Source organism: Strigops habroptila, chromosome 12, assembly GCF_004027225.2.
Source record: "Strigops habroptila isolate Jane chromosome 12, bStrHab1.2.pri, whole genome shotgun sequence".
In the NCBI taxonomy this organism is placed as follows: domain Eukaryota; kingdom Metazoa; phylum Chordata; class Aves; order Psittaciformes; family Psittacidae; genus Strigops; species Strigops habroptila.
In genome coordinates this window covers 1,362,418-1,390,104 of record NC_044288.2, presented here as the reverse complement: position 1 = coordinate 1,390,104, position 27,687 = coordinate 1,362,418, and the positions used below count along the sequence as shown (strand labels likewise).

The 27,687-nt window shown below is 50.7% G+C and overlaps 2 protein-coding genes across 6 annotated transcripts; both read right to left on the bottom strand.

The window, feature by feature from the left end:
- Nucleotides 1–289: 289 nt before the first annotated feature.
- MTFR1L (mitochondrial fission regulator 1 like) lies at nucleotides 290–12,671 on the bottom strand. 5 transcript variants are annotated; one of them, XM_030505192.1, is made up of 7 exons: nucleotides 10,356–10,437; nucleotides 10,163–10,263; nucleotides 9,356–9,460; nucleotides 8,597–8,706; nucleotides 7,574–7,785; nucleotides 4,320–4,632; nucleotides 290–1,322 (listed from the first exon to the last, which is right to left on the bottom strand). In XM_030505192.1, the coding sequence occupies exons 2-7, from the start codon at nucleotides 10,175–10,177 to the stop codon at nucleotides 1,217–1,219; spliced, it is 861 nt and encodes a 286-aa protein (XP_030361052.1). In that variant the 5' UTR covers nucleotides 10,178–10,263; nucleotides 10,356–10,437; the 3' UTR covers nucleotides 290–1,216. The 5 variants fall into 5 exon arrangements, with proteins under 5 accessions (XP_030361052.1, XP_030361050.1, XP_030361049.1 ...); XM_030505190.1 differs by having other exon boundaries at nucleotides 290–1,325; nucleotides 10,356–10,425; XM_030505189.1 differs by lacking the exons at nucleotides 10,163–10,263; nucleotides 10,356–10,437 and adding an exon at nucleotides 12,572–12,671 and having other exon boundaries at nucleotides 290–1,325.
- On the bottom strand, nucleotides 290–27,687 carry SELENON (selenoprotein N). Its single transcript, XM_030505179.1, has 18 exons — nucleotides 27,462–27,687; nucleotides 22,932–23,049; nucleotides 22,024–22,154; nucleotides 21,327–21,539; nucleotides 20,704–20,828; nucleotides 19,820–19,957; nucleotides 18,392–18,473; nucleotides 17,238–17,426; nucleotides 16,083–16,188; nucleotides 15,108–15,220; nucleotides 14,339–14,440; nucleotides 10,356–13,184; nucleotides 9,841–10,263; nucleotides 9,356–9,460; nucleotides 8,597–8,706; nucleotides 7,574–7,785; nucleotides 4,320–4,632; nucleotides 290–1,322 (listed from the first exon to the last, which is right to left on the bottom strand). Exons 1-12 carry the CDS (start codon nucleotides 27,567–27,569, stop codon nucleotides 13,014–13,016), a joined length of 1,596 nt encoding a protein of 531 aa, XP_030361039.1. The 5' UTR covers nucleotides 27,570–27,687; the 3' UTR covers nucleotides 290–1,322; nucleotides 4,320–4,632; nucleotides 7,574–7,785; nucleotides 8,597–8,706; nucleotides 9,356–9,460; nucleotides 9,841–10,263; nucleotides 10,356–13,013.

The following is a 27,687-nucleotide window of genomic DNA, read 5'->3' as shown; positions in this document are numbered from 1 at the left end:
TCCCTAAAAAAATGATGAAGTCTTACCTGCTGCTCCTGCTCCTGCTGGCCAGAGGCCGTTACCAGCCTCTTCTTTTGCTTTTAAGGTGGGGATGAGGAGTTAATTTTTCCAGGGCTGAGGGCTGGTGGATTAACAAAGGCTTTGGCATCTGTGTGCGCTCATCTGCAGCACCACCAGCCAAGGCTTGGGCCGCAGCAGCTGAAATGTCACTCCCCAGCCTGCCCAAGATACAAATGCCACCACTGACATGTTTGGACACGTGCATTAATAATATCAAGGACAGCCATTGTCTTATTAAGGCTCGATTTTATATAAAGGAAAAAAAACCCCATCATTTAAATACAGCCATGAGGAACACTGCAGAGGAGGTGTAGCTGAAGGAAAGCTCTTCAGTCAGTGAGAAGTGTAGCCACAGGCAATGCCGAGCTCCTTCGTCCCCTTCCTCAGGGACAGCTCTTGTGGCGGGTGCTCAGTTCTTAGCAATAAATAGACCTTCTGAATGCTAAATAAAGTACATTATCTGAATACAAGGACTAGTAATGAAACATTAAATTACTGGCAAGAAATGAAGGCCATTCTGTCATGCAGCTGTGGGGTAACTTACTTGGAAATACCCAGGGCAGCCTAAAACCAGCTCGTGGCCCTTTGGCGGGACCGAGTGCTTTGATCACTGCCCATGGGTTCATCCTGCCATGGGGCAGACACAGGTACCCAGAGGACACCTTCTACTGCTGTCATTCAACCACCTCTAAACACTGAAGCCCTGGAAGTGTTGGGTAGCTTATTCTCAGTAGCTCTGTACCATGCTCAGAACAAGCAACAGAACGGGCTCTTTGCCATTCCTTTATACTGGAAATGGTAACTGGTCATACTGGAACGAGGCCGTTATAAGCTAATGCTTAATGTGAACCTAAGGAAAACTGTAGGTGGGAAGAACATCATCCAGCAGCATGTGTTTCACTCTAGAAGATCCTCAGCAATAATCAACATCAAAATACAGCTGGAAAAGAATTTCCATCTTCTTAAAAAGTTTTTTCTTAAATAAAACAATACATGGAAAACACACCAAATCCAAAGGGTCTTTCCTAAGTCAGTGTCCAGTGCAGAAACCATTTCTCACTAATAAAAGAGGCAAAAGGCTCCATCCTTAGGAAGGCAGCTACTGTGGAAAGGATTTTGGGAGCAGTAACGCTTGCAGAGTTTAATGCCAGGAGCATCACTTCTCTTTCAGGGCCAGATCTTCATCCTTCAGGGCGAATTTTCTTCTCAGAACCTCTGCGATGAGAACGGCCGGGTCCTCCTCCTTCAGCGACGTTCGGTTTCTGCTTGGAAGACAAAAGCACAGTGTGTTAGCAAAGAGAAGTGCCAACCCCATGGGTTACAGCGCTGGCTTGAGAGTCTTCTAAGTATTTTTCTGCAGCCCTTGTCATGGGTTTAATCTAAAACAGGGGAAGTTCAGGTTGGATATAAGGAAGAAGTTCTTCCCTGTGAGGGTGCTGAGGCGCTGGCACAGGGTGCCCAGAGAAGCTGTGGCTGCCCCATCCCTGGCAGTGTTCAAGGCCAGGTTGGGCAGAGCCTTGTGTGATATGGTCTAGTGTGAGGTGTCCCTGCCCATGGCAGGGGGTTGGAACTGGGTGATCTTCAGGTCCTTTCCAACCCAAACCATTCTATGATTCTATGATTAGCTCTTGCTGCAAGTGGAGGAGATGCAAAAAGCATTTAAAACTTAGCCCTTTCCTGCTGGCTTTGAAAACCTGGAGCTCATTCTATGGATCAAGGGGTATCCTGAAAAGCTCAGCAGCGAAGCTCTTTATAATTTTTATTCAACTGTGTTAATAACAAGTAAGTAAGTGGAATAAAACTTCATTCATTCATTACAGCAACACATCCTCAACAGGACTCTGCAAGTGGTGTTGGAGGTGAAGTCCTGGAAGGGTTTTTTCTTTTTCAGGAATTTGGCTATACAATGGATAGGTGCTCTCCTAGTTAAAGATGGGTATCTACATGTATTTTAAAGGAGGGCTGGTACACATTTCCCTCCACTTAGCACTGCACATGCGTTTTCCTGTAGTGTTCTGTTACCAAAGCATCCTGCCTCTGTGCAACATGCACTGTTCTGCAGATGCTTCTCACTCATTCCGGAAGCTTCCAGGGTTGTGTTTAAGTACCAAGCCCTAAATAGGAGCATCAGAGAAGCCTCTGTGTAGTTATCTCATTAAGCATTATTTGGTACCTTCATCTACTTAAAAGGATCACACACTCCTTAAGTGCTACAGACTCACACGAGCAGAACTGCACGTCACAGAGTGAGCACAGGGCTGCTCACACCACAGCATCAGCTCCAGGGGATGGGGTCTAGGAATTAATGCTCATCAAGTGATGAACATCAGGGCTTTAGGATTTATTTAAGGTAATTTTTCAACTACCTCTGATTTGTCAAAACAGCTTTCATTAAGCTACAATAACCATATCCTAAAAAGTCACTGTTGCATGTAGGAAGCAAGTCAGAGGCTGAGGTGGAGAAGCAGATGAGGGGACAACAGTTCAGCTCCAGCAGGAACAGTCTCAAACTCATGTGTTGAGGTGTTCTTAAGGCAGTTGCAGCAGCGTGACCCAGCTCAGGCTCCCTGGTCTGTCACAAGGGGAGAAGGGCCCTTTTGTCCCCTCCATGCCCAGTGAGGAGGGATCTGGCAGCTTCCCCCTCCTCCAAGTATTCCCCAGACCCAAATCTTTGCTCTCCCCCATCTCCTGAGATGCTAAAAAGCATCAACGCTGCTGGTAAAGCCTTTCTTCGAGCACAAGCCAGGTCTTCCTCCCACTCATTCACACAGCTTCTGCCCCTGGGTAACAGCAAAGCCAAACACCTCCATTGTTAGTTCTCATACACTGTTGAGGAAATCAAAGTAAAACTGTGACCCATCATACCAGAGCGTTCCCTGCCACCTGCTTTTCACAGCCTCTCCCCCCCACCTCCCTGGCACACATGTAAGAAATGCCTCGGCTTTCCCCACCATGACCTGGATCTGTACAAGGGGCTTTTTGCCCCTGAATAATGCACATTATTTCCCTGTTCACCTGGCACAGATGGCAGCAGTTTTCTCACCCTGCCAAGTCTGCTTCCAGAGCAGGCTGACAGACCAGGCTGCACCAACTGCAAGATTGAGAATCACGTTGTTCCCTGTGCATCTCAGCCCTTGAGGTACACATGTTTAAACTGAAACCACTCCATGGCACAGCATGAAGCATCTGTAAGCTCCTCTAAAGTCCTCAGAGCCAGGGGATGCCCGTTACAACGGTAGTTACAGGCCCCCAGGGAAGGTGAAGCATCACCCCAACCCCTGTCCCAGCACACACCAGGATTTTGCTGGAGATTCTCTCTCTTTGCCTAATAATTCAAAATCATTTCTGGATGCCCAAAGCACTGCTTTGCAACAGGCAGGGAGAAGGAAGAGGAGCAACACATCTGTGGTTCATGAGTCCTACTCACCCCCAAGAGAGACTACAGGCACTTGTATAAAGCGAGTGAGTGTTTAAGCCTTGAGTAATCTTTATCACTTAGGAAAGCTGAAGACATTTCCCTCCTTTGACTACATCATTTTATTTCAGTGCTGAGAACTGAATTAGGCAAAGAAATTGTGGCATCACACAATGCAGGAATCTGACACAACCTCATGGCTGGAGAGACCTTCAGGCTGAAAAATGTGGGAACTGAACTTTCTCACTGTGATCTCACACCAAAGCAAAAGCAGCAGAGCTGATGTTAAAGCTGCTCTATCAGCTGGGCAGAACCTTGCCTCAGCCATGGCACTTGAGGCATTCTCAGCGTGTAAACTCATCATGAGACAAGCAAAACCCTGCCCAAAGCTCAAAGCTGGGCCAGATGCAAAAGCTGAGAAGCTCCATGTGTTAATTCCTGTATGTGACAAAAAGCTGCTGAGCTTCCAGGGATGCTGCTGAGGCCTGCGGGATGGTGTAAGCACCAGCCCCTGGAAGCACTGCAAGCAAAGCAGGCTGCTGATGCACATCCTTTTCATCTGGGCTTTTTTTGTGCAGGTAAACAAGCTGGAACAGGCAAACACTGTGCTTATTGGTGCAGGTTCCCCTCCACTGCTTTCTATCCGGGCAGGTAAAGCCATCATTAAAAAAACCCCAAACCCAGACACGTGCTACCACATTCTGCTATAAAGAGGAACTTCCCCACTGTGACTCACAGAGCAGCACCGAGGAGCAGGGAATGCAGCATCCAGCCTCTACAGTGATTGGACAGGCAGGAAAAAAAGAAAAGAAGATAAAATCATGCGTGTTCAGGAAGCACTTACAAGTCTTTGCTTTGTTTCATCCTATGAATGTCTTTGAGGATGCCCATCATGTCTGCAAAACTGCTGGCCTTGGAAAGAGACACAGAATCCTCCTCGTCGGGGTCCTTTGACTCTGGTTTACAGCACTCGGAGGCTGCAGAGCAGAGCAGGGACACGGACGGGAGCTCGGGGCTCTCCAGCTCTGCCTCCTCCTCCGTGATGTCGCTAATGACAAAGGAGGTTGTAGACTGGAAAGAGGGTCCGAAACAAGGTAAAGGAGAAGATGCATTTGAACTTCCTGGAGATAGTAAATCTGGTGTAAATGAAGCAGAAGCTGAAAAAGAAAACAATACAGGTGGATAGATAAACTCATGGCAAACAACAGAATATAAATCAAGAGGTATCATCAGCCAGCCTCCCCCATGATATGAGAGAACAAAGTCCTCGTATTCTCTGATCCCCTCCGTGTCCACTCTGCTTCCTAGGACACCACATTCCAACACAAGACCTCCAACACCTTTCATCCCACCAATCCCCCCATGTATCTCTATTGCTATTGTGCTCACCAGTGGATCACCCCTCCAGTTCCACCGCTGCACCCCATCCCTGCTGTCAGGCCATGCTCATTTTTTCTGGTTTTACAGCTAAGGAACAGAGATTGAGCTGCTGCTCAGGGTCACAGAGGGAGCCTGGGGCAGAACGTAGCTCTGAGTTGTTTTAACTTTTCTCCTATTTTTCTTCAGCACCATGAGAACTTCTTGCCTTGCTGTTCCTTTCACACTCCTTCCCCCCATAACCATCCCGCCTGCTGAGAATGCGGAGCTGGTTCAGGAGCTCCAGCATTTTGCACTAGACAGTCACAGTGATTCACTCTGTCACTGCAGGCATTTTGACCTGTTCTGCTTTCCATCACCATCTGTAAATTGAGAATAGCATCCCCCTGTTTTTGCAGGGACGATGGGATTGATTTGCTCACACTTTAAAACACAGTGAGGGTACCAACAGCTGTATAAATTCCAAGTGCTAAGTGAAAATGAGTTCGGTATTTCCAGTCTAAAACATTAAGGGAAAACAACCAAACCCCCAGAAACGCATTTAGTGGACATCTCTGTGAAAGAACCTTCCTGTACTGAAAACAAACTGTACTTTAAAGCACTAATGCCCTTGGCCTCAGAGCAAACTTGTAGATGGTTATCACTTTCCAATGCAGGGATTTCTCTACCAGTCTATAACAAAGCAGATTGCACAGTATTTCTTTTTTGACATCAATCTTTCCAAAATAAGTCTGCTAAACAGTTATCTCCTTCATCAGATTACAAGTCACAGCAGGACCCTACATCACAGCTCCCTGTTATTGACTTAGAGGACACAAAGTCAATAGGAACTGTCCTCAGCTGGTAACAGCCAGGCTCACTGCTGAGCGGAGAGGGAGAGAGAAAGGTATTAAATGATTAAATCATTTTTCTCCCATCCAGATCTCCAGTTTTCCTCATTATTACTCTCCTTGAATTAAAATGGACTTTTCTAGCACACAGCTTGAGCAACTGCAGAGCTAAGACAACACTCAGAAACAGAATTTCCCCTGTTCTTTATTCCAATTCAGCTGTTCCTCTGATCTCGCATAAAGAAGAAAGAGGACACAAGCAGCCTCTCTGCAGGGGACATCTGTGATGCCTTGTTTTATGCTTGCTCCCTGCAGAGGAGAGGGTAATGCATCTCCCTCACACCCAGAGTGACTTCAGTCTCATGTGCCACTGTACCAGTGGAGGCAAGTGGTGTGCCAGGATCCAGGTCCCGTCAGAGGAGCAAAGATGACAAGAAACACCAGCACAAGGAGATGGTGCTGTCTGTGTGTGCACAGATCAGAAGCACCTCATACATACTCTGCATCACAGCTAAATGCATCCCGTGCGTTCTCGTGTGGTGGCCTAAGCATCTACATTACTGATGTCAAGTAGATTCTTGGAGTCCATTGACTGAACTGAACAAAACCCCAATCCAAATCTGCCATGTAGAAACCAGCATTTTAACTAAATCAACCACCACAACTCTATTTCATGCACTGATGGGTCGTGGATAGCTGGGTTAAATATAAGCTGTCGTTAAAACTGCAAGCTGTAGCTTGGGGCTCCAATCATCAGGCAACCAGGTGTCTTTCAGAGATCACCAGAGGTTTGGTCTCTGCACACTATACAGGCAAAGCAGCCATCTGGGAATTAAAAACATCACTTGCTTTCAGATGGAGGATAAGGCAGGTTTCATCAGCCACTATTATCCATCATAAACAGGAGTTAACCTGCCTGGCATCATTTCAACTGTGGCACGATCCCCTTTTCTTGTTGGGTTGTTTTTCTGTTTGATTGGGTTTTTTGTTTGTTTGTTTGTTTGTGTTTTTTTAAGCAATGGGAAGAATTAGAGGTGCTCTTTCTCCTCTGGGAAGCAGCAACAACACAGCTGCTGCCTTGGTTATTGGCAAGAAAAGAAATGCAGCTCTTCAGAAAAACTGTTCTCAAGAACGACTAAATTCCTTTAGTTTGCAAAACTGTTCAGTAGTTTTTGAGGGGGGAGAGCAACATCTCTGCCTCTGAATACTTCATAAATAGATGCCAAGAGATTTCTGTCTTACCAGTTTCCACACTCTGGACCAGCCACTGTAAAAGCAAAGACCTGCAGAACCACTTAGATTTGGATCTTAGCAAATATCATTGTATTTTCAGAGCTGAGTATACAGGAAAAGACACAAAAAGGAAAAAGCCGTTCTTCGCAGTCAGCTTTATGGCTAAAACATGGCTTTTAATTGCATATGATTTTACTAAAAGAAAGAAATCAATCAGCTCAGCTCTAAATAAATCAGGCTTTTCCCCAAACACTTCTCTGCCACAGAAATGGCACCAGAAACAAACACTAACATCACCCTCCTACCCAAATCAAGACATACCCCTCGTGCTCATGGCCAACTTGGAGCAGGAATGGCAAGAATAAACCAAACGTTTTTATGAATTGAGGTACTTGAGATGCCTCAGCCTCCACAGCAAATGCACTCAGAAAGCAGCACTTGTCATTTCTTACAAACAAGCTGCAATCCTCCAATGAAACAAATGCAAACATCTAAACACAGAACTAGCGCTGTGCTGACACCAAAGGTGGCATCCCAGCACCAGCAGCCACAGCTCTGCTGGAGAAACAACCTGCAAGTCTGATCAGTGTGGGGGAATAACATGGTTCACTAAGTCAGCCCTTCTCATTCAACAAACCAAATTGCATGATGTTCCCACCTGATTCTGCAGCGACTATTTTAGCTATCTGACTCCGAAGGTGACTCAGCTCATCCTGGAGCTCTGTTGTTCGGCTCAGTGCTGGTAAACCAGGTTTCTTCAAGGCGAGCAGCTTCTCCTCCTGCTTCCTCAGGTTGGGGACTGAAGCATTTCGCTGTATAACAGTGAAGGGACTCGGCTTCCACTTGTGCTTCAGCGGGCGAGTGTCACTTCTACAGGACAAAAACCCGTTGATCATTTACAAGGTCCAGACCCCTCCATGACAACAGTGCAGGAAAGCTCTGCCTCCACCTCAGGACAGCAGAAGACTTAAACACAACGAATTACTGTGCCACTGTGCTGTATGTAACACTGTATGTGCTCTCTGCACTACAAGGAACATGAAACCACAGAAAATTACAAGGATTACAGAAGTCACAGCACAAGATCGGGTGAGAGGACACAGGGACAAAAGCTGGGGTGTGCTTACAGAGTTTCAAGTCAGTTCTCTCCTGGTAGCAGCGTCTCCATGCCAGACAGTGTGCTGGGTGCATGTGGGAAATGTCACTTACTGATTAACTTTAGCTCTGACTTCGAAGCCTGTTTATCTTTCACAAGATACCTGTTACCATTGCCCTGCTTTAAGTACAAAAGTTCAGCTGACCAGCACGAATCTCCTGGGGCCAGAACATTTCAACCCCAGGAGAACTCAACTCTTCAACTTTCTAACCAGAAAGTTTCCAACTTTCTAACTAGAATCTAATACAGATTAAGGGGGCTGCTCTATACAGATCTGTCAGTAGATAAAACATAGCATGACACAGGCTCTTAGCACTTCCTACAGGAATTCCTCCCAGCATCCAGTTTGTTTTTTCTCCATCTCTTCTCCATCTCCATCATTTGGAAAAACGTCTTTCAACAGGCACCACATCAGACCTTGAGAGGGCTGGAAGCTGCAGTCATTTGATCAATGCCAGAGCTATGCTGTGAGAAATAAACCAGCATACAGAAGTAAGGACCAGCAGACACAAAGAGGAACCCCACCTGACTCTGGCGTATGTTTCTTCATCATCTGCTGCTATCCACACAATGTCTGCCAAGGTGGGGACTGGAGGGACATCATTTAAATAGAGCTCCGAGACATTACGTAGAACCTAAAGAGAAGAAAGTTACATTAAGGAGACGGTGACCGTGTCTCCTAAAGCCGCCCCAGATGTGCTGCACTGGTTGTCAGAGCCTCTCCTCTGTTTCAGGCTGGCAGTTGCATGTGTTGATGTGTGCCAGCAACACCATTTGGCTGAGGGAGACGTCGTCTGTTGGCTCCTGCAGGCTCCTGGGTGTGTGGTATGTTACTGTGCTCTCCAAGCCTGAGCTGCAAGGCAGTGAAGGGACACTTGATACAGCTGAGCACGCTGCCAAGGCCCACGTGCAACACAGTGCTGCTACAAGTCCCAGCGCTGCCCTTGAGCTCAAACAGTGACGTGCTTCCAGAAACCCTGTTTGTTTTGGAAGCACAGGCCCAGAGGGCACGTGGCTTGTTGGAGGTCACACAACAAACTCTGGTTCAGCAGCTCCATACTTCTGCCTCCTCTAGCTTGCTAACCCAGCCCACAGACAGCACTTGAGGAGGCACCTTCTTCAAATTGCCAACAACCACTTTACAAGAATTAAAAAGAAATTAAAAGATCCGAACATTAACTACCCTGCCATGAGTTTGGTGAGTGCAGCTCTGCAGCCACGAGCAGCATCACACGACAGCGCCGCGTCCTGCTCCAGACCACCACATCCCTGAAGAGTTCTTACCTCAAAGGTTGCTCTGGGACAGGGCTTTAAAGGGAGGTTTGACCCGATTCTCCTGACAACGCTGCGTGCTGAGCCATGGGGTTTGTTCTGCCAGATGGGGATCGTCTACAAGAATCCATGTGATAGAATTAATATCTCAAGCCACTTCCCCTTCTTAAAACCTTGTTAAATTGGAAATGGTTCTGTAAAATCAGCTCAGGAGCTCTGAGATTTATTTGTTCACTGATAATGTGAATTGGGAACTTGCTAATAACTATGATCTTCATTCCATAAAACTCTGTTTCAGTTGAACACAAGTAAAACCAGTTCCTAAGGGGCATTTTAAACAGGGCTGGAGTACTTTCAGGACTGGAAAATAAAAGCAGTCAGTTACAGACACCGAGCAGCAAATGAAAAGGGATCAAAAGGGGGAAACCCGGCATCACGGGAGGGGCCCAGGGGACAAATGAAACCAGGAGAAAAGCTTATTTAAAAGGAACTCTCACTTCCACATGCTCTTCAATACCACCAGCACTGTTGTGTGACTGTTGACAGCAAAGTGATGAGCCTGTGCAATGCCTCTCCGAACCGCGGCCGATGGGAACAGCCGTGGGGGATGTTTTCAGACAGAGGGATCTCCGGGTACTTCTGAACCGGATTCAGGTGGTGAAGTGCCCCCTGTACCAGTGATCCGGTGATCACAGGCAGCAGCACAAGGCTCCGCACTGGACTCCAACCCGGCTCTAGCGCTCAGCCCACCACCGAGCCCCTTCACCGCTGGAGCTGCGCACACGGCGCCCACTGCCCGCCCGCCCGCCCTTCACTTACGGAGTCCGCTGCCATCTCCGGCGCTGGCGGCGGCCGCGGGGCGGGCTCAGCGCTGGGTGCTGCGGGCCGGGCTCATCTTACCCCGCTCCCGCCGCGGCTCACTGCAACACACAAGTGACTCGCTGCGGGCCGTGCCCCCTCCCCGCCCCTGGGCCGGAGCCCGCCCCGCTCCCTCCCGGGACCCCTCCGGTACCTGCGCTCCCGGCCCCTCCGCCGCCATCACCCGGAAACAGAAGCCGCCCCTCGCGCTTCCGCCGCCGCCGCCGCCGCCCGCGCATGCACCGGGCCCCGGGGCGGAGCAGCCCCGCCGTGAGGGGCGGGACCGGCGCCCCCGCCGCACGCCCCCCGCCCGGCGGAGCAAGGACTGGACTGCGGGAGGCCGAGGTCGTGGGACGGGTTTAACGAGTAACAGCACCGACCGGCACCGAACCGCGCCGCGCCCGCCGCCCCTCGCTGGCAAACATCGGCCCTGGCCCGCCGCGGGTTTCAGGCCAGAGCGTCACACAGCACAGCAGGGTCGGAGGCAGCGGCTCCTCCGCCGGTACCACCGGGAACACTCGCTCGAGTTACACAGAGACGGGAAGCTCGGCGCGGATCAGCGGCCCCTGCCCGGGGCCCGCCGCAGCGCCCGGGCTCCCCTCGCCCTGCGGAGCCCCGACAGACAAGAGCCATCCCGGGCTGCGCAGCCGCTGCTCCCTCCGGCCCCTCCTGCAAACAAACGGTACGGACCCTCCGTTTCCCCGAGCACAAGCGCCAGACACGGCTTCGAGGGCCGGAGCTCCCGAGCGAGAGGCCGGGAAAGGGGCAGCAACAAGACCTCAGGAGAAGCTCTGTAGAAGCCAGGAGGGCACATGGACGCGGGGCCGGGGGGGCAGAGGCACTCGCTCCTCTTGGCCAGAGTCCTCTCAAAGGACAAGGCCACCATTGGGACAGGAGCTCGGTCTCAAATGCTGCCTGGGGGCTGTGGCACTGTCTGCAGCCGAAAGTGCTGCCCGATCCCAGCCTGTCAGTGCTGCAGCCCCCTGGAGTGGGTAAAAGTGCAGAGCTAATGCATAGTTATAATGCCGATACTGAGAAACAGCCCGGGGGGAATTCATCTCACTGGAGCAATTAGTGAAGCTACACTGGTTCAGCTCAGAGGCCCACCTCGGCTCTGCAGTCACAGAAACAGAGAGGAGGGCTGAGGCAGGGTGAGTTATCCTCATCCCTGAGCTCCTCCCAGCACAAAAAACCAACTAAAAAAAGCCACCCAAAAAACACCCAAAGGCTTCTCCCCCCCCCGTGCGATTTGGTCCAACAAAACTGTGCTTCAAGAGAGCATCAAAAGCATCCCCAGCCATGGCTGCTTGCAGCCATCTACTGAAGATGCTTTTGTCTCCTCACCTCTATAGGAACAGGCTTTGAAACCTGTTTCATTTAACCTTTCCTTCTCCAGATTATGCTCACTCTGTAGAAGGTATTGGTACAGGGCAGGAGCAACTGCTCAGGGTGGTTACAGGTAAGCAACAATGGCCTTCTGTCCAAATCATTTCTTTGGAAAACTCCTGGAATTCTCACGAGTACTGCTGGCGTTTAGAACTGCTCAGTTCTAAAGAGCTAGTGAGTGCTCTTGGGGCAGTTCCTGAAGGGAATGTCCTCATTCAGTGGGACTTGGAAGCTCAAATCAAACACGGACAGAGCATTTCGCCAGTGCCCTCCGAGACACGGGCAGAGCAAAGCTCCCAAAGCTGGGGGCTGGGAGTGGGGCTGGGCACTGCTCACTGCTGTGTCCCACAGCCTGGAATGCACATCCTGCAGGGCTCTGGCCCCTGATCCCCCCTGTTAATCATAGAATGGTTTGGGTTGGAAAGGACCTTAAGCTCAAGCAGTTCCAACCCCCTGCCATGGGCATGGACACCTCACACTAGACCATGTCGACCAAGGCTCTGTCCAGCTTGGCCTTGAACACTGCCAGGGATGGGGCATTTATCACGTCTCTGGGCAGACTGTGCCGGGGCCTCAGCACCCTCACAGTAAAGAACTTCTTCCTTTTATCTAACCTGAACTTCCCCTGTTTTAGTTTAAACCCATCACCCCTTGTCTTATTGCTCCAGTCCCTGACGAATCCATGCCTCTGAGCTGCACCATACCTCTAACACCCTAGTCTCCATTCCACTCTGTCACCCTCAGCACCTCCCTTGGATGCAGAGAACCTGAATAAACAAGACCACCCTCCCACCATAGCACACGGTGCTGGGAGGAGGCCGGAGCCCCGTGCTCCAGCTCCACCTGCATTTACATCTACCCGTGAGCAGTACAGTCCCATCACACAGTGGTGGCCACTGCTGTCCATAAATGCTGGCGTGAAGAGCTGGTGCGTGACAGGAGGTGTGTGTGGAGGGCACTGGCTACCAGCAGGGAGCTTCCCACCTGTGCTGGGTTCTGCACCATCACACCACAAGGGCTGGGTCTAATGGCAGTGCTGCTCTCCAGGATCCAACTCACAGTCCAGTCCTGAGGTCAGGGCTTTCTGGGTGACACGTGGTGGAGCTGGTACATGACTTTCACCTCAGAGTCTGAAAAGGAGCTGGAAGAACATGAGGGTGGGTGGCAAACCAAGGAGTATGCACCGAGAATGGTTATAGATTCAAGTGTTCTCACTCCTGTCACAGTCTGCCTGACCTCAGAAGGGGGGTTATGTAAACTGGTATCACTTGAAACTGCCTCAAACTAACATCCAGAGCAAAGCCCCAGCCCTGGGTCTGCATCTTAACATCAATGTCTGGCATAAAGACAAGGAAGAATTTCTGTAATCAGAGTAAATCCCTGAAGTCTTTGTCCATCTCTGTGGGGCATTCAGGTGCCTTTGGTTTTAGGTCTGCAAGTATGGCTTTGCTCTTTGCAGTCCTTCCTTTAGGAACTGGAGGTAAGTTGCAGTTGAAGGGTCTTCAAAATTGGCTGAGAAACTAAAGATGCTACTTTCAACATCTTCAGGCTTCATAGAAGTAATGTCCAGGAAGTAGTTGGCATTAATATGGTGAATCTGGGAAATAAAACAGATGAGAAGAATTTAAGGGCCAGAACAATTCCCCATCCGCTGTCTTGGCCTCTAGCCAGGACATACATGACAAGACTGGAACAACTCCTAAAGAATCTCGAATCCTTTGCAATTCAGCATCCAGGGTTTGCATTTTACAGTCAGAGAACAATGGGGGAAAGACAACGGTCTGCTTCTTCCCCCAACCAAGAGTGCTGACCCCTCACTTAGGTTAAGAAGATGATGAAGGTGATTTGAGAAAAACACAGGACTAAAACCTGGCTCTGAGCAAGGGCTGGGAGATGCCAGCCCAGCCGAGCCACTGCTGGGTGCAGCATAGTTGCAAAACCAGCTCCTGAGCTTCACGTGCCTTTGTGCTTTCCACTCCCTCCCAGAGGTGGGAAAGGGGGATGTGTGGCCACTGACCACAGCACCTTCGACTGAGCTGAGGCCACTCAGCAGCCCACAGCCTCCACAGGAGGGGAGCCACTAAAGAGACAGCAGGAGGTCACTGCATGTGTCACTAGCTAATATCTGGCAAGCGTGGGCACAATCAGATTAGCCTTGGCAGGATCCTCCACTGCAGACAGCCCAGCTGCTGACACACACAAAGCACTGCACTGTCAAGTGTCAGGAACTGTTGTTGTTCTTCCAACTCAAGGTGGGGGGGCTGCTGGGAAGCACGGCAGAGCTGAAGCGTGTGGACTTGCTAATGGCTGTGACAAACGTGGGGAATGAAGAGAAAGGGAAATGTGCTAGAAGGTGCTGAGGAGAGGTTTTCTGCAGAGCATGAGCAGAAGGGACAGTGGGTGCAGGAAGTAGCTACAGTGGCTTCCCAAAGGTCACTGACTTCAACCAGGGACAGTGAGGAGGCGCAGGCAGACATTTGTTTCAAGTCTGATTGTTCCCCCACTCTGAGCTGCTACTGTTCTGTCTCTGTATAAAGAGACATTTGTTTCAGGTTTTTTCGTAGAGTTGCTGTCTGTCTGCCACAGCATTCCTGAGAGCTCAGCACTGTGAGAGACTGTGGCCCCAGCGAGGCTCAGGAGCCAGGGAATGGCTGCGGGAGCAGACACTCACTCCAGGGTCTGCAGACAACCCTGAAGAGAACACGCTCTAATGGGAAGAGCCAAGCTCAGCTGCAGGGGTAACCAACGTACCACCGTGCCATTAGGGAGGCAGATGATCATCTCCACAGGGAAGTTGTATTTCTCCAGGTGCAGGTCAGCCAGCTTGCTGTAGAACTCATTCTCTCTGTTGTTCTGTAAGGAGAGAGCCAAAAAAACACATGTTTGCATACACCAAAACTAGCAGAACAGTGCAGGAGTACACTGGACACAGGAGGAAGGGAAGGACCAAAAAGCTGCTTTGCAGGACAGTGGTAACTGGTTCTAGTCACACCATCTGCTTTACAAAACTCTTTCAGTCTCCCTCTCACATTTCAGCTGTAGATTCTCACCAAACAACAAAATCACCCATCACTGGCAGTTCCCAGGCACACCAGCAGCCTGATCCCAGCTTTTCCCAGAGTCTCCAGCTCTATGACTGACCCCAGCTGACAGCACAGGCCCAGAAACAGGCTCACAAGTGGGGAAAGGTGCAATCAGGAGACTCTGGGTTCACACAGTATTTGGTTGCTCCCTGGGTTACAGAGAAGTCAGCTTGTTGATGGCACGAACAGCTTTGGGCAGAGCTATCTCACAGTGAAGCATCTGGTTTAGTTTTTAAAACTGGCACCATGACAGTGAAGTCCTTGTGCCATTTGCTTAACCTGCCTCCATCTGGTGCTTGCTTGGCCCCTGCGATCGCTAGGACAGAGAGGGCTTGGAACTGAAATCCCTCCTGGCACAGGCGTGAGCTCCCCCCTCGTGCCAGGCACCATCTGCATTCACCAGCACCAGCTGCAAAGAAGGTGGATGTGACACTCACCTGCAGCTCTTCCAGCTCCTTCACCAGTGACCAGCTGCTGATGAAGCTCTCGTTCAACAGGCTGAGGATGGGCGAACTTTCCAGGACGGTCTCCCGGAGAGTTCGCCCTGAACCTGGCACAGGAGAAGCAGACAATGGTTTGCTGTGTTTCCTGAGCTAACTGGTGCCATGTTTGATGCCACCACGATGCCACCGCTCTGCTTGCTGCGGCAGCTGGCTCGGGCTCCCCCCAACCCAGCCCACTGGCTTTTGTCTCCCTGGGTGACAGATTTCCAAAGCTGACTGTTTCCCATGTGTGCTGCTGGCAGGGAGGCCTCGCTCCAGCCACTTGCAAGGTAACAGAAGGACCAGGACAAGCTTGCCATAGAGGGTGACTGGTCTGGTGCCTTTAGGAAAGCATCGGGCCCTGTGGATCAACCCCAAGTGCCTTGTGTTGTTCACACCGAGCAGAGCCCACACATGCTTACATGTTTTAAGGCAGATAGGACTAAAGACACCCACCCCTGTCGCACCCATCACTCTGCCCAGTGTGGCATTTTCTCAGGTGCAGGGGGTGAACAGTGACGCATCAGGACAATCCCAAGCCCAAATCTGGCTCTGGCTTTTCATGTGCAAGTGTCAGGGACACAGCAGAAAGCAGAGTCCCTTTCACCCTGCAGATGCTGCCCCTACCCAAGCAGACTGAGAGGGAAAGAGAAAGGAGAAAGACCAGACCCATGCCTTCACCTTGATAAAGGCACCTGAATTGGTGAGTTGGTCTAGGGCTTGTCACAAATAGATCTGATCCTGCCACTGGGGACCTAAGATCTGATCAATAATTCCCCACTTCCAGCCCTTTTCTATTCAGCATCTTCAGAGCCAAAACGAGTAACACAATGTTTACTGCTGGCTCGTGACCAGCTCTCTGACCTCGAGCTCTTCTCAGAGCCTGAATGAGGCACATCATTCCTTCAGCCACGCTGGGATTGTCCTCACCTCAGCAGGACTGGTCGTCCAGGGCACCCCACAGCAGGATCGAGTGCACCAGCTTCTTTTCTGCTTTTGCTCTCTCAAAAGCTTGTGTGAAGGGAAGATAGGAGACCTGGAGGCAAAAAGACAGCTTGAGAAACAAGACACAGAACAACCCATCTCAAATACGAGCAGACCTGAAGGAACCAGACCTGTCATATCCCACAAGTGATGCACACAGAGTTTAACCTGCAGTAGATCCTGCAGATTAAAGCAAACAACAACTGTGGTGGTGTCCCCAAGAACAACTTCATCTTCTGGTGAGATTACAGCAAGCCCCTCACAGCATGTGGGCTGTTACCAGGACCTGCAGAGCCCCATCTTCACACACTGCAGAGAGCATCTGCACAACTGTGAGCTGGCTGGCTGCAAACTCCCCTCAGCAGCCTGGGGAAAGTGGCCGTGAGACATTCATTACAAAACCTTACTGAAAAGGCCTAAAAACTGGCTGTGAGGGAGCCTGCACAGAGATTATTCCAATCACTCAAATGAAGGGAACTTTATTAACATCTTGGCAGCTCAAAGGGACATTTGTAAGCTCAGACACAAGGAGGCAGCCATTGAAACGTGTCCCTTCAGCCAAGGAAGCAGTGACAGGCAGTAGCCATCTGCTCCACAGGCTACTGGCATGTTAAATAGTTTGGGTCACCCAATGCTATCAATTTGAGTCTCACTGCGGGATGCAGAGGCACAGGCAGATTGTGTGTTTTCTGCTGATAAGGAAAGCTTGGTCCAAAGGTAGCTGAACGTGGCAGAAGTAATGTCAGAGGAAAAGCATTTGTAAGCTGCCTCTCTCAGAAATCACATTGGCAGCTACTGATAACAGGAAGGAAGGATGAGCCCACATTTACAAGCCCAGGACACACGACATCAGGCTTTGTTCCTGCCTGTGCTGTTGTGCAACCACAAACGGCCTTTCAGAGATGCTGCACTCCCTCATCTGGAAACTGGAAGTCCATCCAGTCACACACACAGTGGCTGGGAGGAGACCCTCACACTGCTGAACGCTGATCAGGTTCTGGCCTCTGGTTTCTGCTGGTCCTTGAGGTGACTGGACATCCCAGTGAAGATGATGTGCCCCAAATAAACATGCCATGGAAGAGCCCGGTCCCCCCTCCTCACCTTCTTAAATGGATACATGGCCACTTCCAGTTTCTGGGCTGCCTCTTCCCAGGGTATTTCCTGCTGCCAGGTTATCTCTTCAAACACAAAGTGGATGGGCTCCCCTGAGGGATCCCTGCTGTCAATCACATTTCCGTTCTCATCATGGATCACAGAGGGGATCGAAGGCCCAGTCGATTCAAGCTCCATCTGCAGGAGAACAAACAGGTTGAGCTGGACATTGCAGACATCCCATTCCCATTTTTCTGTATTCCAGGACAGGATGAAGAGGCAAGATAGGACTGTGCAGTTTCCAATGAAGATACAGCTCCATCTATTGCCTCCTGGAGCTGCACTTCACCAGTTGCAAATGTGTATTAGTGGGGAATAACAGGAAATCATTTCCTTCAGTTACTGTCTGACTGTGCTCTCTAGATGGCAACTGCATGAGGCTTGTTCACTCCGTGTTCCCACCTCCCCAGTGGAGACTTCTGATGGTGGGACACTGGATCCTTCAAACCACTGGGCTCCATAGAGCTAGTTTGAAGCTCTTGCTCATATCCCCAGCATAGCCCTTACCCAACCCGTGGCCAACCACGAGATGGGGCAATACAAAAGCTGTTCAGGAGCTTCCCCCAGTCACTGCTCTGGGACAACTCAAATGATTTTGTAAGTCTGTTTTCTCAGCTCTTGGCAACTAAAAAGAAACATGGATCTAGTTTAAGACCAAATGGGACTGTTAAATTCAGGCATTCAAAATCCTGACTCATGTTTCCTGTCCCAAGAGCTGGGATTACCACAAAATAGAGGAATAACCTCATGCAGTTTCTAAATTCAGACACACTGTTGTTCATACACCCCTCTGGGCTCAGGGCCTGGGTTCAGCTCCTCATCTCAGATAACTCTGTAAAGCTGGAAAGAGGCACACATGTCCAGGTGTGGAGGATTCAACCCACACAAAGGGCAAACTAAAATACCACAACAACTGGTAACAGGGAGCCACAGAGCTGCAGAGGACACGCACAGATCAACAGAGATTATACTGTTAGATCGAAATGTTCATGAGAAAGCTCTGAAGAACAGGGACAGCTGAGGTTACACAGCTCAGGGCCATGGCAGCATAAACCCCTGCTGAGTTGCTGCATGCATATGGAGGACTGAGAGCATCTACAGACCTGAGGCAGGTATCCAATATCCACCTCCATGTTGCTGCTTTCACTTGCTCCATACAGCCACTCCATATCAACGTTCAGAGACCTGCAAGGTGAAGCCGGGATGTTCAGAGTCACCCAAGGCTAAGGCTGTGTATGGGAAATGCCAAACAAATGACAGCATCCAATGCTCCTCTTGCAGAGTCAGCATTAAAGCCCACAGCCCCTGGAGATCACTGCGTTCCCTGCATAAGACCAGCAACACTAGAGCCCAGGATCAGGGTCCAGGCACCCGCTCAATGCTCTGGGCAAACACACTCACACCTTTAAGTACTGCCAAAGTACAGGAGAGAGCTGACTTTGCTGCCCCTTCCTTCCTAGCACTCAACTTGCACATTCTGAGCCTGCTAAACTTTTGAAAGTGGTTGGTTTTCTTTTTGGAAGCAAAAGGCTTTTGTAAGTTGTTGCTGGCAGAGATGTACGTGTCTGCTTGCTGTAAGAAATGTGCTGACAGAGCCATAGGGGTTGAGTCGCCAGGGTAATGTTATAATAGAATTTTCACTCCAGCTGTCATGGGCAAAGAGATTTGAAGCTTCTTTCCCCTGAAACACTTCCAGCTGCTTGCCAGAGAGCAGGAATGAGCTAGTGCAAAGCTTTGCACGCAAAACCTCAACCTGTAAAACACCAAGCAAAAAATATGCTGAAGTAAGAGCATCAGGCTTTGCTCAACTTCAGTGCATTAAGCCAGGCACTGGGATTGCCAGGGGCTGCTCCCCACACCCTGCTCATCCCTCCCCATTCTCCAAGTACCAAGGGACAGTTTCTGGTGATTGAATCTGAAATGGGTCAGGGATCCTCAGCAACTGCTAGAGATGCATTTGCCAGTTTTACGAGCAACAGCAGAGCTCAATTCACTCAGATTTTCCAGGAACTTGGCTGAAAAGCATGAGCTCATCCATCACAGACACCCAAGGAGCCTTCTGCAGCCTGCAACAGGTATGTGACAATTGCAGGAATCCCTGCCCCAGCTGGGGACTGCTAGTAAAGAGGAGCAGTGCTCACAGCAGTGCTGCTAACAAAGAGGATGCTGCTATCTCTGGGGCAGTGGAGGCATGATGGAGGACATAAGACACACAGGATGAGGACAGGACATGATGACTGTGATAACTGCTGGCAGGGAAGGATGAGTGGGGAAAGCAGATAAGCAAACTGTAGAACGAGGCTGCCCAAAGCTCAGCCTGCCCTGCATAGGCCAGGATACCCACATACCACAAGGGACAGGGCTGCTGCTGCACTCGTACCTTCACATAAAGAGAGCCCACAAGCCCTCCCCCATGCACAGCCCCAAGCCCTGCACAGGACAGGATCCCAGAGCCCCTGTGTTCCACTGGGCCTCATTTATACAACCCTCAAGTCTGCTCAGCACCCAGAAAGAGAGAGAAACAGCCGTACCTGCTGTTAGGGACAAAGAGCTTAAATTCTCGGACATGGGAAGAATCCTTGGACAGGATGATGTAACCTGTGAACTGGGCTGGGGAAAACCAGAAGGGGAAGTGTGGTGGCTCGTTCAGCTGGAACTCAGCGTGGATCCTGAAATGAGAAAGGAGCCATCAGCTGCAGTGCCGGGAGGAGAGAAGATGACAGCAGGGAAAAGTATCTCCAGGCACCAGAAATTATGAAGCTAAATTGGGGCAGAGAGGTTCAGTTCAAAAAGCTTTTCATGTCACACAGTGATAAAAGACTGGAGCAGATCCTCTGGGTCACGATCATCTCCGGTATTGATGCCTTTTGGAACTGGGCAAGAAGTTTCCATCCAAGAAGGATGAATTACGCTCATTCCTTGAAACACGGAACAGCCTAAGACCCCTTCAGCCCCCCTTCCAGCTCGACCAGGCAAGTAAAAGCTGGGTGTAACACTCCCAGTAAAACAAGGGAACAATTTCCCAGACTCTCCCCCTTGGAAAGGCACTCCCGTGCCCTGATTAACCACAACCTAACACATCTCCTGCTAATCAGACTCTCTCCTTTCAGCCAGGGCTAGCTCCAAACCAACAACAATGTCCTGCGTCTGGGCAACAGCCCCTGCCCCACCAGGGGCTCTGGGAGCAGGGGAATCAGCAACGCATCACACATGGGCAACAGCTGGCTGTGAACCACCCTCTTCCTCGAGCTGCTTTGCTTCCCTCCCAGCCAGGACACATCTGGTCTTGCTTGGGAACACGACATGCAGTGACACACACACTCTCTGCCACAGGCTCACAGCAGCCTTCTCTGCTCCCCTGAGATACAGAACAGATTCAGAAGCTTTCCTCTAACCCCCGGGCCCACGGCCTCACCTGAACGCGATGGTGTAGTAGAAGGTGCTGATGGCCTGGATGCAGGCCACAGCTCCCTGCGGAGCAAAGCGGGTTTTCACAAAGGGGCGCGGGTGGAACATGCTCAGGAGCCTGTGGATGATGATCTAGAGAGAGAAATGTAAGAGAGCAAAAATGAGAACAGTTCCTTCACCGCAGGTCAGCCGCAGCTCCAAAGCAGCTCCCCACCAGATCAAAAAGGCAAGAGAACTGCTACGATACAAAAATTAGCTGAGAGACCTACCTCATCACACAACAAGGAGCTAAAGCAAGAGATTGGGTTTAAAATTAAATCCATTTCCATGCTTTTTATGCTCTTCCCATCGTTTGCATGTTTCCATCATCCCAGTCTGAGTTACTCAAGTCAGCCTCATCTGGCCGTGACAGACACCCAGAACTTTTGCCTGCTCTCAGTTTTACCTCCAATTCAGGAGACAGTGCTCCTGGCTATAAGCTGCAGCCTTTTTCCTCCCTTAAAAAGTCCAGGGAGACAGAATGCAATAGCCTTGTACTTCCAGGGATTCTTGGGATTCATCTGGGCTATAAGGCACAACGTTTATACAAACTACCTCTCACGTATATAGAAATTGAGTTTCATATCTCACCTCTTTGCCCTTGGGAGGCGGAGGGTAAAATCTGTTGTTGGAAAGATACCCAGTGAAGATGTTCAATTCACTAGGAATTATCCACCACGGATCCCCAAGATCCAGTTTATTCTTTGGAGGAAGAAAGGCTTTAAACTGCCTGGCAAGCAGCATGCTCATAGGGGCTGCTGGGGCAGTCCAGTTCCTCAGCCCAGACAGAGCAACATGAGAAATCTGTGAACAAGAGATACTGTCAGAGCCTCAACCGGCCTCTTCAATCCTGCAGTCGTGCTCATGGCTGTACGGAGGCTTTGGAGAAGGGGAAAAAGAATCATAATGGTTTAAATTCTTTCCACCACCCCAACTACCACCAAATAGTTCTGTCAACTTTTAATCATGTGAGTAATAGGAAGCGGGAGAGAGGGGAACGTACCACATACCACAGCTTTTGGACTTAGCTCCAGGAGATCCATCTCTAACGTCTGCTTCAAGCTTCCCAGGAAGGGTGATTAACTGGGGCACAGTGATACTGAGTGTGCTGAGAACAATGAACTGCTGCAGAAAGCAGCCAGTTTGCTCATCAAAGCAAATCCCATGGCCTTGAGCAAGACTATCTCCCCACCCTACCATGCCAGCACTTATTGCTGGTGATGTTACCAGCCCTCTGCATGTGTTTATACCAGAATTTGTGGCCATACACATCCTGCATGACACCTACTCCCAAGAAACCGTCTTTGCTCTTCGTCATTGTTTCCATGACCAAAGGCTGGAATTTAGCCACGATGGACAATGTCTCCCCGCTTGTATCAGACGTCTCCTCCTCTTCAAATTCTGAGATGGGAGCAACCCCTAGGCAAAGGAACAGAAATTTAGGCAGCTGTTTCCCTTTCCTCGGCTTGTAAGCAATTGTGAAGTGATTACACATTCATCCTGGCAAACCCAGGAATACTGGGAGTCTCCCAGCTCTCCATCCAGCAGCAGAACTCAGGCACACCCCAGAAACCAGCTAAAGGGGAGCTCTCCTTTCAGCGGACAACTCTCTAAACCCCATAGCTTGGCTGGACAGTCTCATTTAACCTTGGAGGGATCTGAACACATGCTTTACCCAATGAATTACAGCACAAGCAAACAACTGTATTGGGACTGCACTGTACGTTATCATCACCACACTGTTTCTTGTGTGGCACCACCAAGATACAGGCTGACAGAGTCTCCAAACAGGATCTCTCACAACTGCTACCTGGAAGAGATGCCTCAGTCAGGGTATGAATGAAACGCTGCCACTTACTAACAGTTTTGGCCTTGCGTGGGCTGTATCTGCCTGTATCTGTTGCACTCACCCAGCCCAAATCCCCTTTAGGCTCTAGACAAAGTCACTTCTGTGCTTTGCTAGCCCAGCAATGGGATCTTCTGTCTTACAAACCCTCTACTTTGTGGAAGTGATGTATGTCTAGCGCTTAAGCCTTTTCAGACCCTTGTGAAGCTCAGCAGCCTCACTTCATGTAAACAAGACTCAAAAGAGCACCCTGAAAAAATAAAGACATGAATAAAACCGGTTCAGTGCATTATCCGTGGCTTTTGCTTGGACTGTGCAGAGGGAGCTCTGCGGGGCAGACAGACACCTACCTGTCAGCTTCTCAGCTATCGGCTTGAACTCTTCTGGACTGAGGTACAGATCATTGTTTGTGTCCAGAGAAGAAAAGAGAAACAGCCCCTCACTTCCCAAAGACTTCAGCGCCAGCTCCTAGTTCAGGAAGAAGAGGCAAGTGAGATTTCATTCCAGCCTCTTGCAGAAATTCACTCGTGCCCCTCTCAGCTTCAGAGTTCATTTAAATTCTCTCCAGCACACAAACACAGCCATTAAATCAAAAGATTAACGCCCCTTGGCAGGATTTTGTGCTATTTACAATAGGGATTGGTGTCCAGGAACTGCTGGCATGAGCATATTAAAACTACATCTGGCTGAGTAATTCCAACTGAATCATTTGCTCAGCGTCAGCCTCAAAGTCTTTTGTCAGAAAAAAATGCCAACTTTTTCCAGATAGCGCTAAACCTGCAGATACTGAGAGCACCTGGATGGAGATGGTGATTCTGTGATTAACTGATGTGCAGTGAAACAAAGGCAAAGCCGTGACCATCCACATCACAAAAACACAAAGGAAATGAACTGAGCCCTTGTAACTGCAGAAAGCAACTTACACCCGTGCTGAGCTCCATGCCACACATCCACTGCCACATACAATTCCCTGCTCGAGTCAGGCTCCCCTCCAAAACTCCACCTTCAGGGCTGGATGGAGCATTTTGTCCCCTGCCTACTCAGTCAGCCATACACTGGGGAGCCACAAACCCCATGGGCTTCTCCAGAACCTTCTGCAAGATCCCAGCCATGCTGTGCCTCAGTTTCTCCCTCTGCAAAGTCCATAGGGAGGTCATCCAGGGGAAAACACCACTGAAACACAATGTGTCCCCTGGAGCAGCCCCAGAAAGGCTCTAGGTGCTTCTGGTCATTTCTGCTCTGCAGCACTCAGCACTGAAGGGAAAGGGACAACTTGCAGGCAGAGTAAGAGTGCTCCATGTTGGTGTGAGAGGAAGAGAGAGACATAAAGCAAGTCAGACAAGCCACATCACTGCCAGCCAGCCTGCAGCACATCCCCTGTGACCCATCATTTGGGACAGCTTCCCCTGCCACCCCTGTAAAAGCCTCAAGCTGCAGGATAAATACTCTGTATTCTGCTGTTTAATGGTGTTTATTCTCTATTGCCTGCAGCACCACCACCATCCCCAGAGCTCCTGAACTAGTTTATTCTCCATCTGTTGCCTGCCAGCCTGAAGCAGCACTAATGCAGCCTGGAAGGCTTTGCTCCTGTCAACTGAAGCAACAAAAGCACTTAAAAGCCTTCCAGGGCAGTTTCAGGACTGAGACAGACAGAAATAAAGACCCTGGAATACAAACCAGAGACCTGGAAGCAGACATGGCTGTGGAAAGACAAGGAGGGGAGCGTGCACAGCTTATAAAAAGGAATGAAGGATTATCTACATACAGGAACAATCCTCTCCGGCCTGTCCATGTTTCTGGGGCCAAAAATATGCCTTTGTTCCCCAAATGAACAGGGATGCCCATCCCTGGCCCTGTAAATTGGTAACAACATTTTCCTGAGCACCTTCCCTAACAGCCAGGTGCCAGGGTCATGTCATGGAGCCTTGGAGCAGGCTTCAGTATCCCTCTGACCTCTAGAGCGTGCTTGTGCACAGCACGGAATGCATTAACCTCACAAGGGCGCATGTGATCGCTCGCTGGGAGTGGGCTCCTGGAGCAGGGAAGCATGCCCGGAGCACGATGGCTTCTCCTCTGCAGGGGAGCCTGTCCTGGATGTGTACTGAGCTCTGAAAAGACGCTCCATTTCCTAGTCCTCTCCACAGCACATCAGCCACTTCCTGCTGATGAATCTTTTAGAGTCTATCTTCTTTTTGCACTTCACAGACAAGGACCTCAAGGGATGGGAAGCAAATGAGCAACAAAGTTTGTAGTTGGTTAGACTGCCTGCTGCTGCAGGAAAAAGTGATGATCAGTGCTTAACAGGGCTGAAGGCAGAAGGAGAACCAGTTACACCCCATGCACAGAGAAGAACATCTCTGACTGCATCTAAGACAGCAGGACGTGAAGGGGGAACATCAGCGCTTGGTGTTGGGTGTTAGCATCCAAAGATCAGTCTCTAAGCAAGAACTGAAAGCACTTTCCCATCCCCTCAGCCTGCACTTTCACACAGGCGAAGCAATAAAACCCCATCAGCTGCAGAACCATCAGAAAATTACCATAGAACCATGGAATTTGGGTTGGGTTTCATGGTTTGGGTTGGAAAGGACCTGAAAATTATCTAGTTCCAAACCCCTGCCATGGGCAGGCATGCCTCACACTAGATCATGTTGCCCAAGGCTCTGTCCAACCTGGCCTTGAGCACTGCCAGGGATGAGGCAGCCACAGCTTCTCTGGGCACCCTGTGCCAGCGCCTCAGCACCCTCACAGGGAAGAACTTCTTCCTTATATCCAACCTGAACTTCCCCTGTTTCAGTCTGAACCCATCACCCCTTGTCCTATCACTCCAGTCCCTGATGAAGGTCCCTCCCCAGCATCCTTGTGACCCCTTCAGACACTGGAAGCTGCTCTGAGGTCTCCACACAGCTTCTCTTCTCCAGGCTGAACGGCCCCAATGTTCTCAGCCTGTCTCCATACGGGAGGTGCTCCAGCTCCTGAGCATCCTCGTGGCCCAACTCTGGACTTGCTCCAACAGCTCCATGTCCTCCTACAACAGCAACTGGCCAGAGACAGAGCAGCTCTGTGGGCAGGCACGTGGCAGCAGCCGGCTGAGCACAGCCTCCTCCTCATGGACGCCACTGCCCTGTCCCTGCAGGGCAAAGCAGCCACTTCTCCAGCTCCAGGCAGCACTGACAGCACATGGCTCTGCACAGCCCCGCGGGACACATCCAGATCTGTTTCGCTTCGGAAACACTCATTCCTGCTCATGAACCCCTCGGCACAGCCAGACCCACCGGCACCCTGGGAGCACCCGCCTGGCCTGGGAGACCCCAGCCAGGGAGGAACAATGGCTTTCCAGAGCACGCACCAGACAAAAGGGATGATGAAAGCTGGGTTTAAAAGGGGAGACAGATGTCAGGGCTTGGCCTTTTGCTTTCTGATAACATTCACGTTAAAGAAAGCTCTCCAGAGCTTGTGGATTTTCTCTTTTTTCTTTCTAATCTGGGATTATAAGAAATAAAATTTTTCCCTGTTTGTGCTGGAGGAGTAAGACTGAGCTTTCTTGGCCTCTGTAGAGGAGAAAAGTTGTGGTTTTTACAAAGAGTTTTCTTCTCCCACCTGCTTGTGAGTTGTTTAAGCTAAATAAACCTCTATAGAAAGGACAAGATGTATGTTTTAAGCAAGATGAAGGAAAAATCAACTCCTTGGTCTATTCACATTTTGTATTCTCCAGCAGCCCCCAGTCACAGCCTCACACACAAACCTCCCGGAGACCTGGCTTTCTGTCAGGCAGGGCTGGGGTCCTCTCAGCCAGAAGGACTGTCCTGACCCTTCTATCCCTGTGGAAGAATTCTATTTAACTGGTTTGCGCCATTTCCCCCTTTTTGAAATGCAAGAAGAGACAAGAGAGACATCCTTTAAAAACACTTGTCTTTTTACTACAGAAATATTAAGAAATATTCTTTTCCACAAATCTTTTTAGAGGATGCCAAAGCAAAGAGCCCAGGAAGCAGGATCTTGAACAGAAACATGCTTTCTCCAAAGCACGCAGCAGCCATTTGAGTTACAGAAATTACAACCAAAACCAGTATCAATCAGGGCACACAAAATGTAAGTTTCTAGTAAGAAAAAACCCAAAACCACCTGAGAGTTCTGGGCCTTTTCCAGGGAATAAGGCAGGAAGGACATGGCGAGAGGAGGTGTGAAGCGTTACGTCAAGAGCTCCTGCTCTTCCTCCTTTTCCTGGAGGGAGCAGCTATCCTCGAAGTCACAGGCACTGCTGGTGCCTGGTGGTGGCCACCACAATCCCTGTGGCCACCTCAGGGCTGAGGCCACCAGTACCCTGTGGCTACCACAAACTGGTGGCAGCTACCACACCTCTGTGGTCACCTCAGCCTGGTGACAGCCACCTCAACCCAGCAGCTACCAATGCATGGCAGTAACCTCAGCCGGGTGGCAGCTATCTCAGCCCCATGGCCACCTCCACCTCAGTGGCCACCAATACCTGGTGGTGACCTCAGCCCAGCAGTAGCCACCTCAACCCCCGGCACCCACCTAAACCCTGTGGCCACCTCAGCCCAGCTACCTTACGGCCAGTGGCCACCGGTGCCCGGCAGCCACCTCAACCAGTGGCCACTCGAAGCCCCTTTGGCCACTGCCGCCTGACGGTCACCTCAGCCTGGCCACGGCCACCGCGACGCCAGCAGCCACCGGTGTGTGATGCTCCCCTCGGCTCAGCAGCCACCTCCTCACCCCCGGGGGCCCCGCGGCCGCCACCGCCGCTCCCTCACGACGGCGGCGGCAGCGGCGCGATGAAGCCCGCCCGCCATTTCAACCCTCCTTCCCTCCCGCCGTGAGGGGCTGCGCGGCCTCAGCACCGCCCCCCCCGCCCTCCCCGGTACCTGCTGCCGGGCTGCCTCAGCGTCCCGGTAGTACTTGACGGCGGCCAGCGCTGCCAGAGCGGCGAGAGCCAGCGCCAGGCGCGGAGGGGCCGCGCCGGGACCCGCCATGGCCGCGCCGTTCAGCGCCGCCGCCCCGCCGCCATGGCCGCCCGGCCGAGGGAGGCGTCAGGCGGGCAGCGCCCGGCGAGGAGGGGCCGGGGCTCGGGCCGGGGCCTGCGTCCGCCCC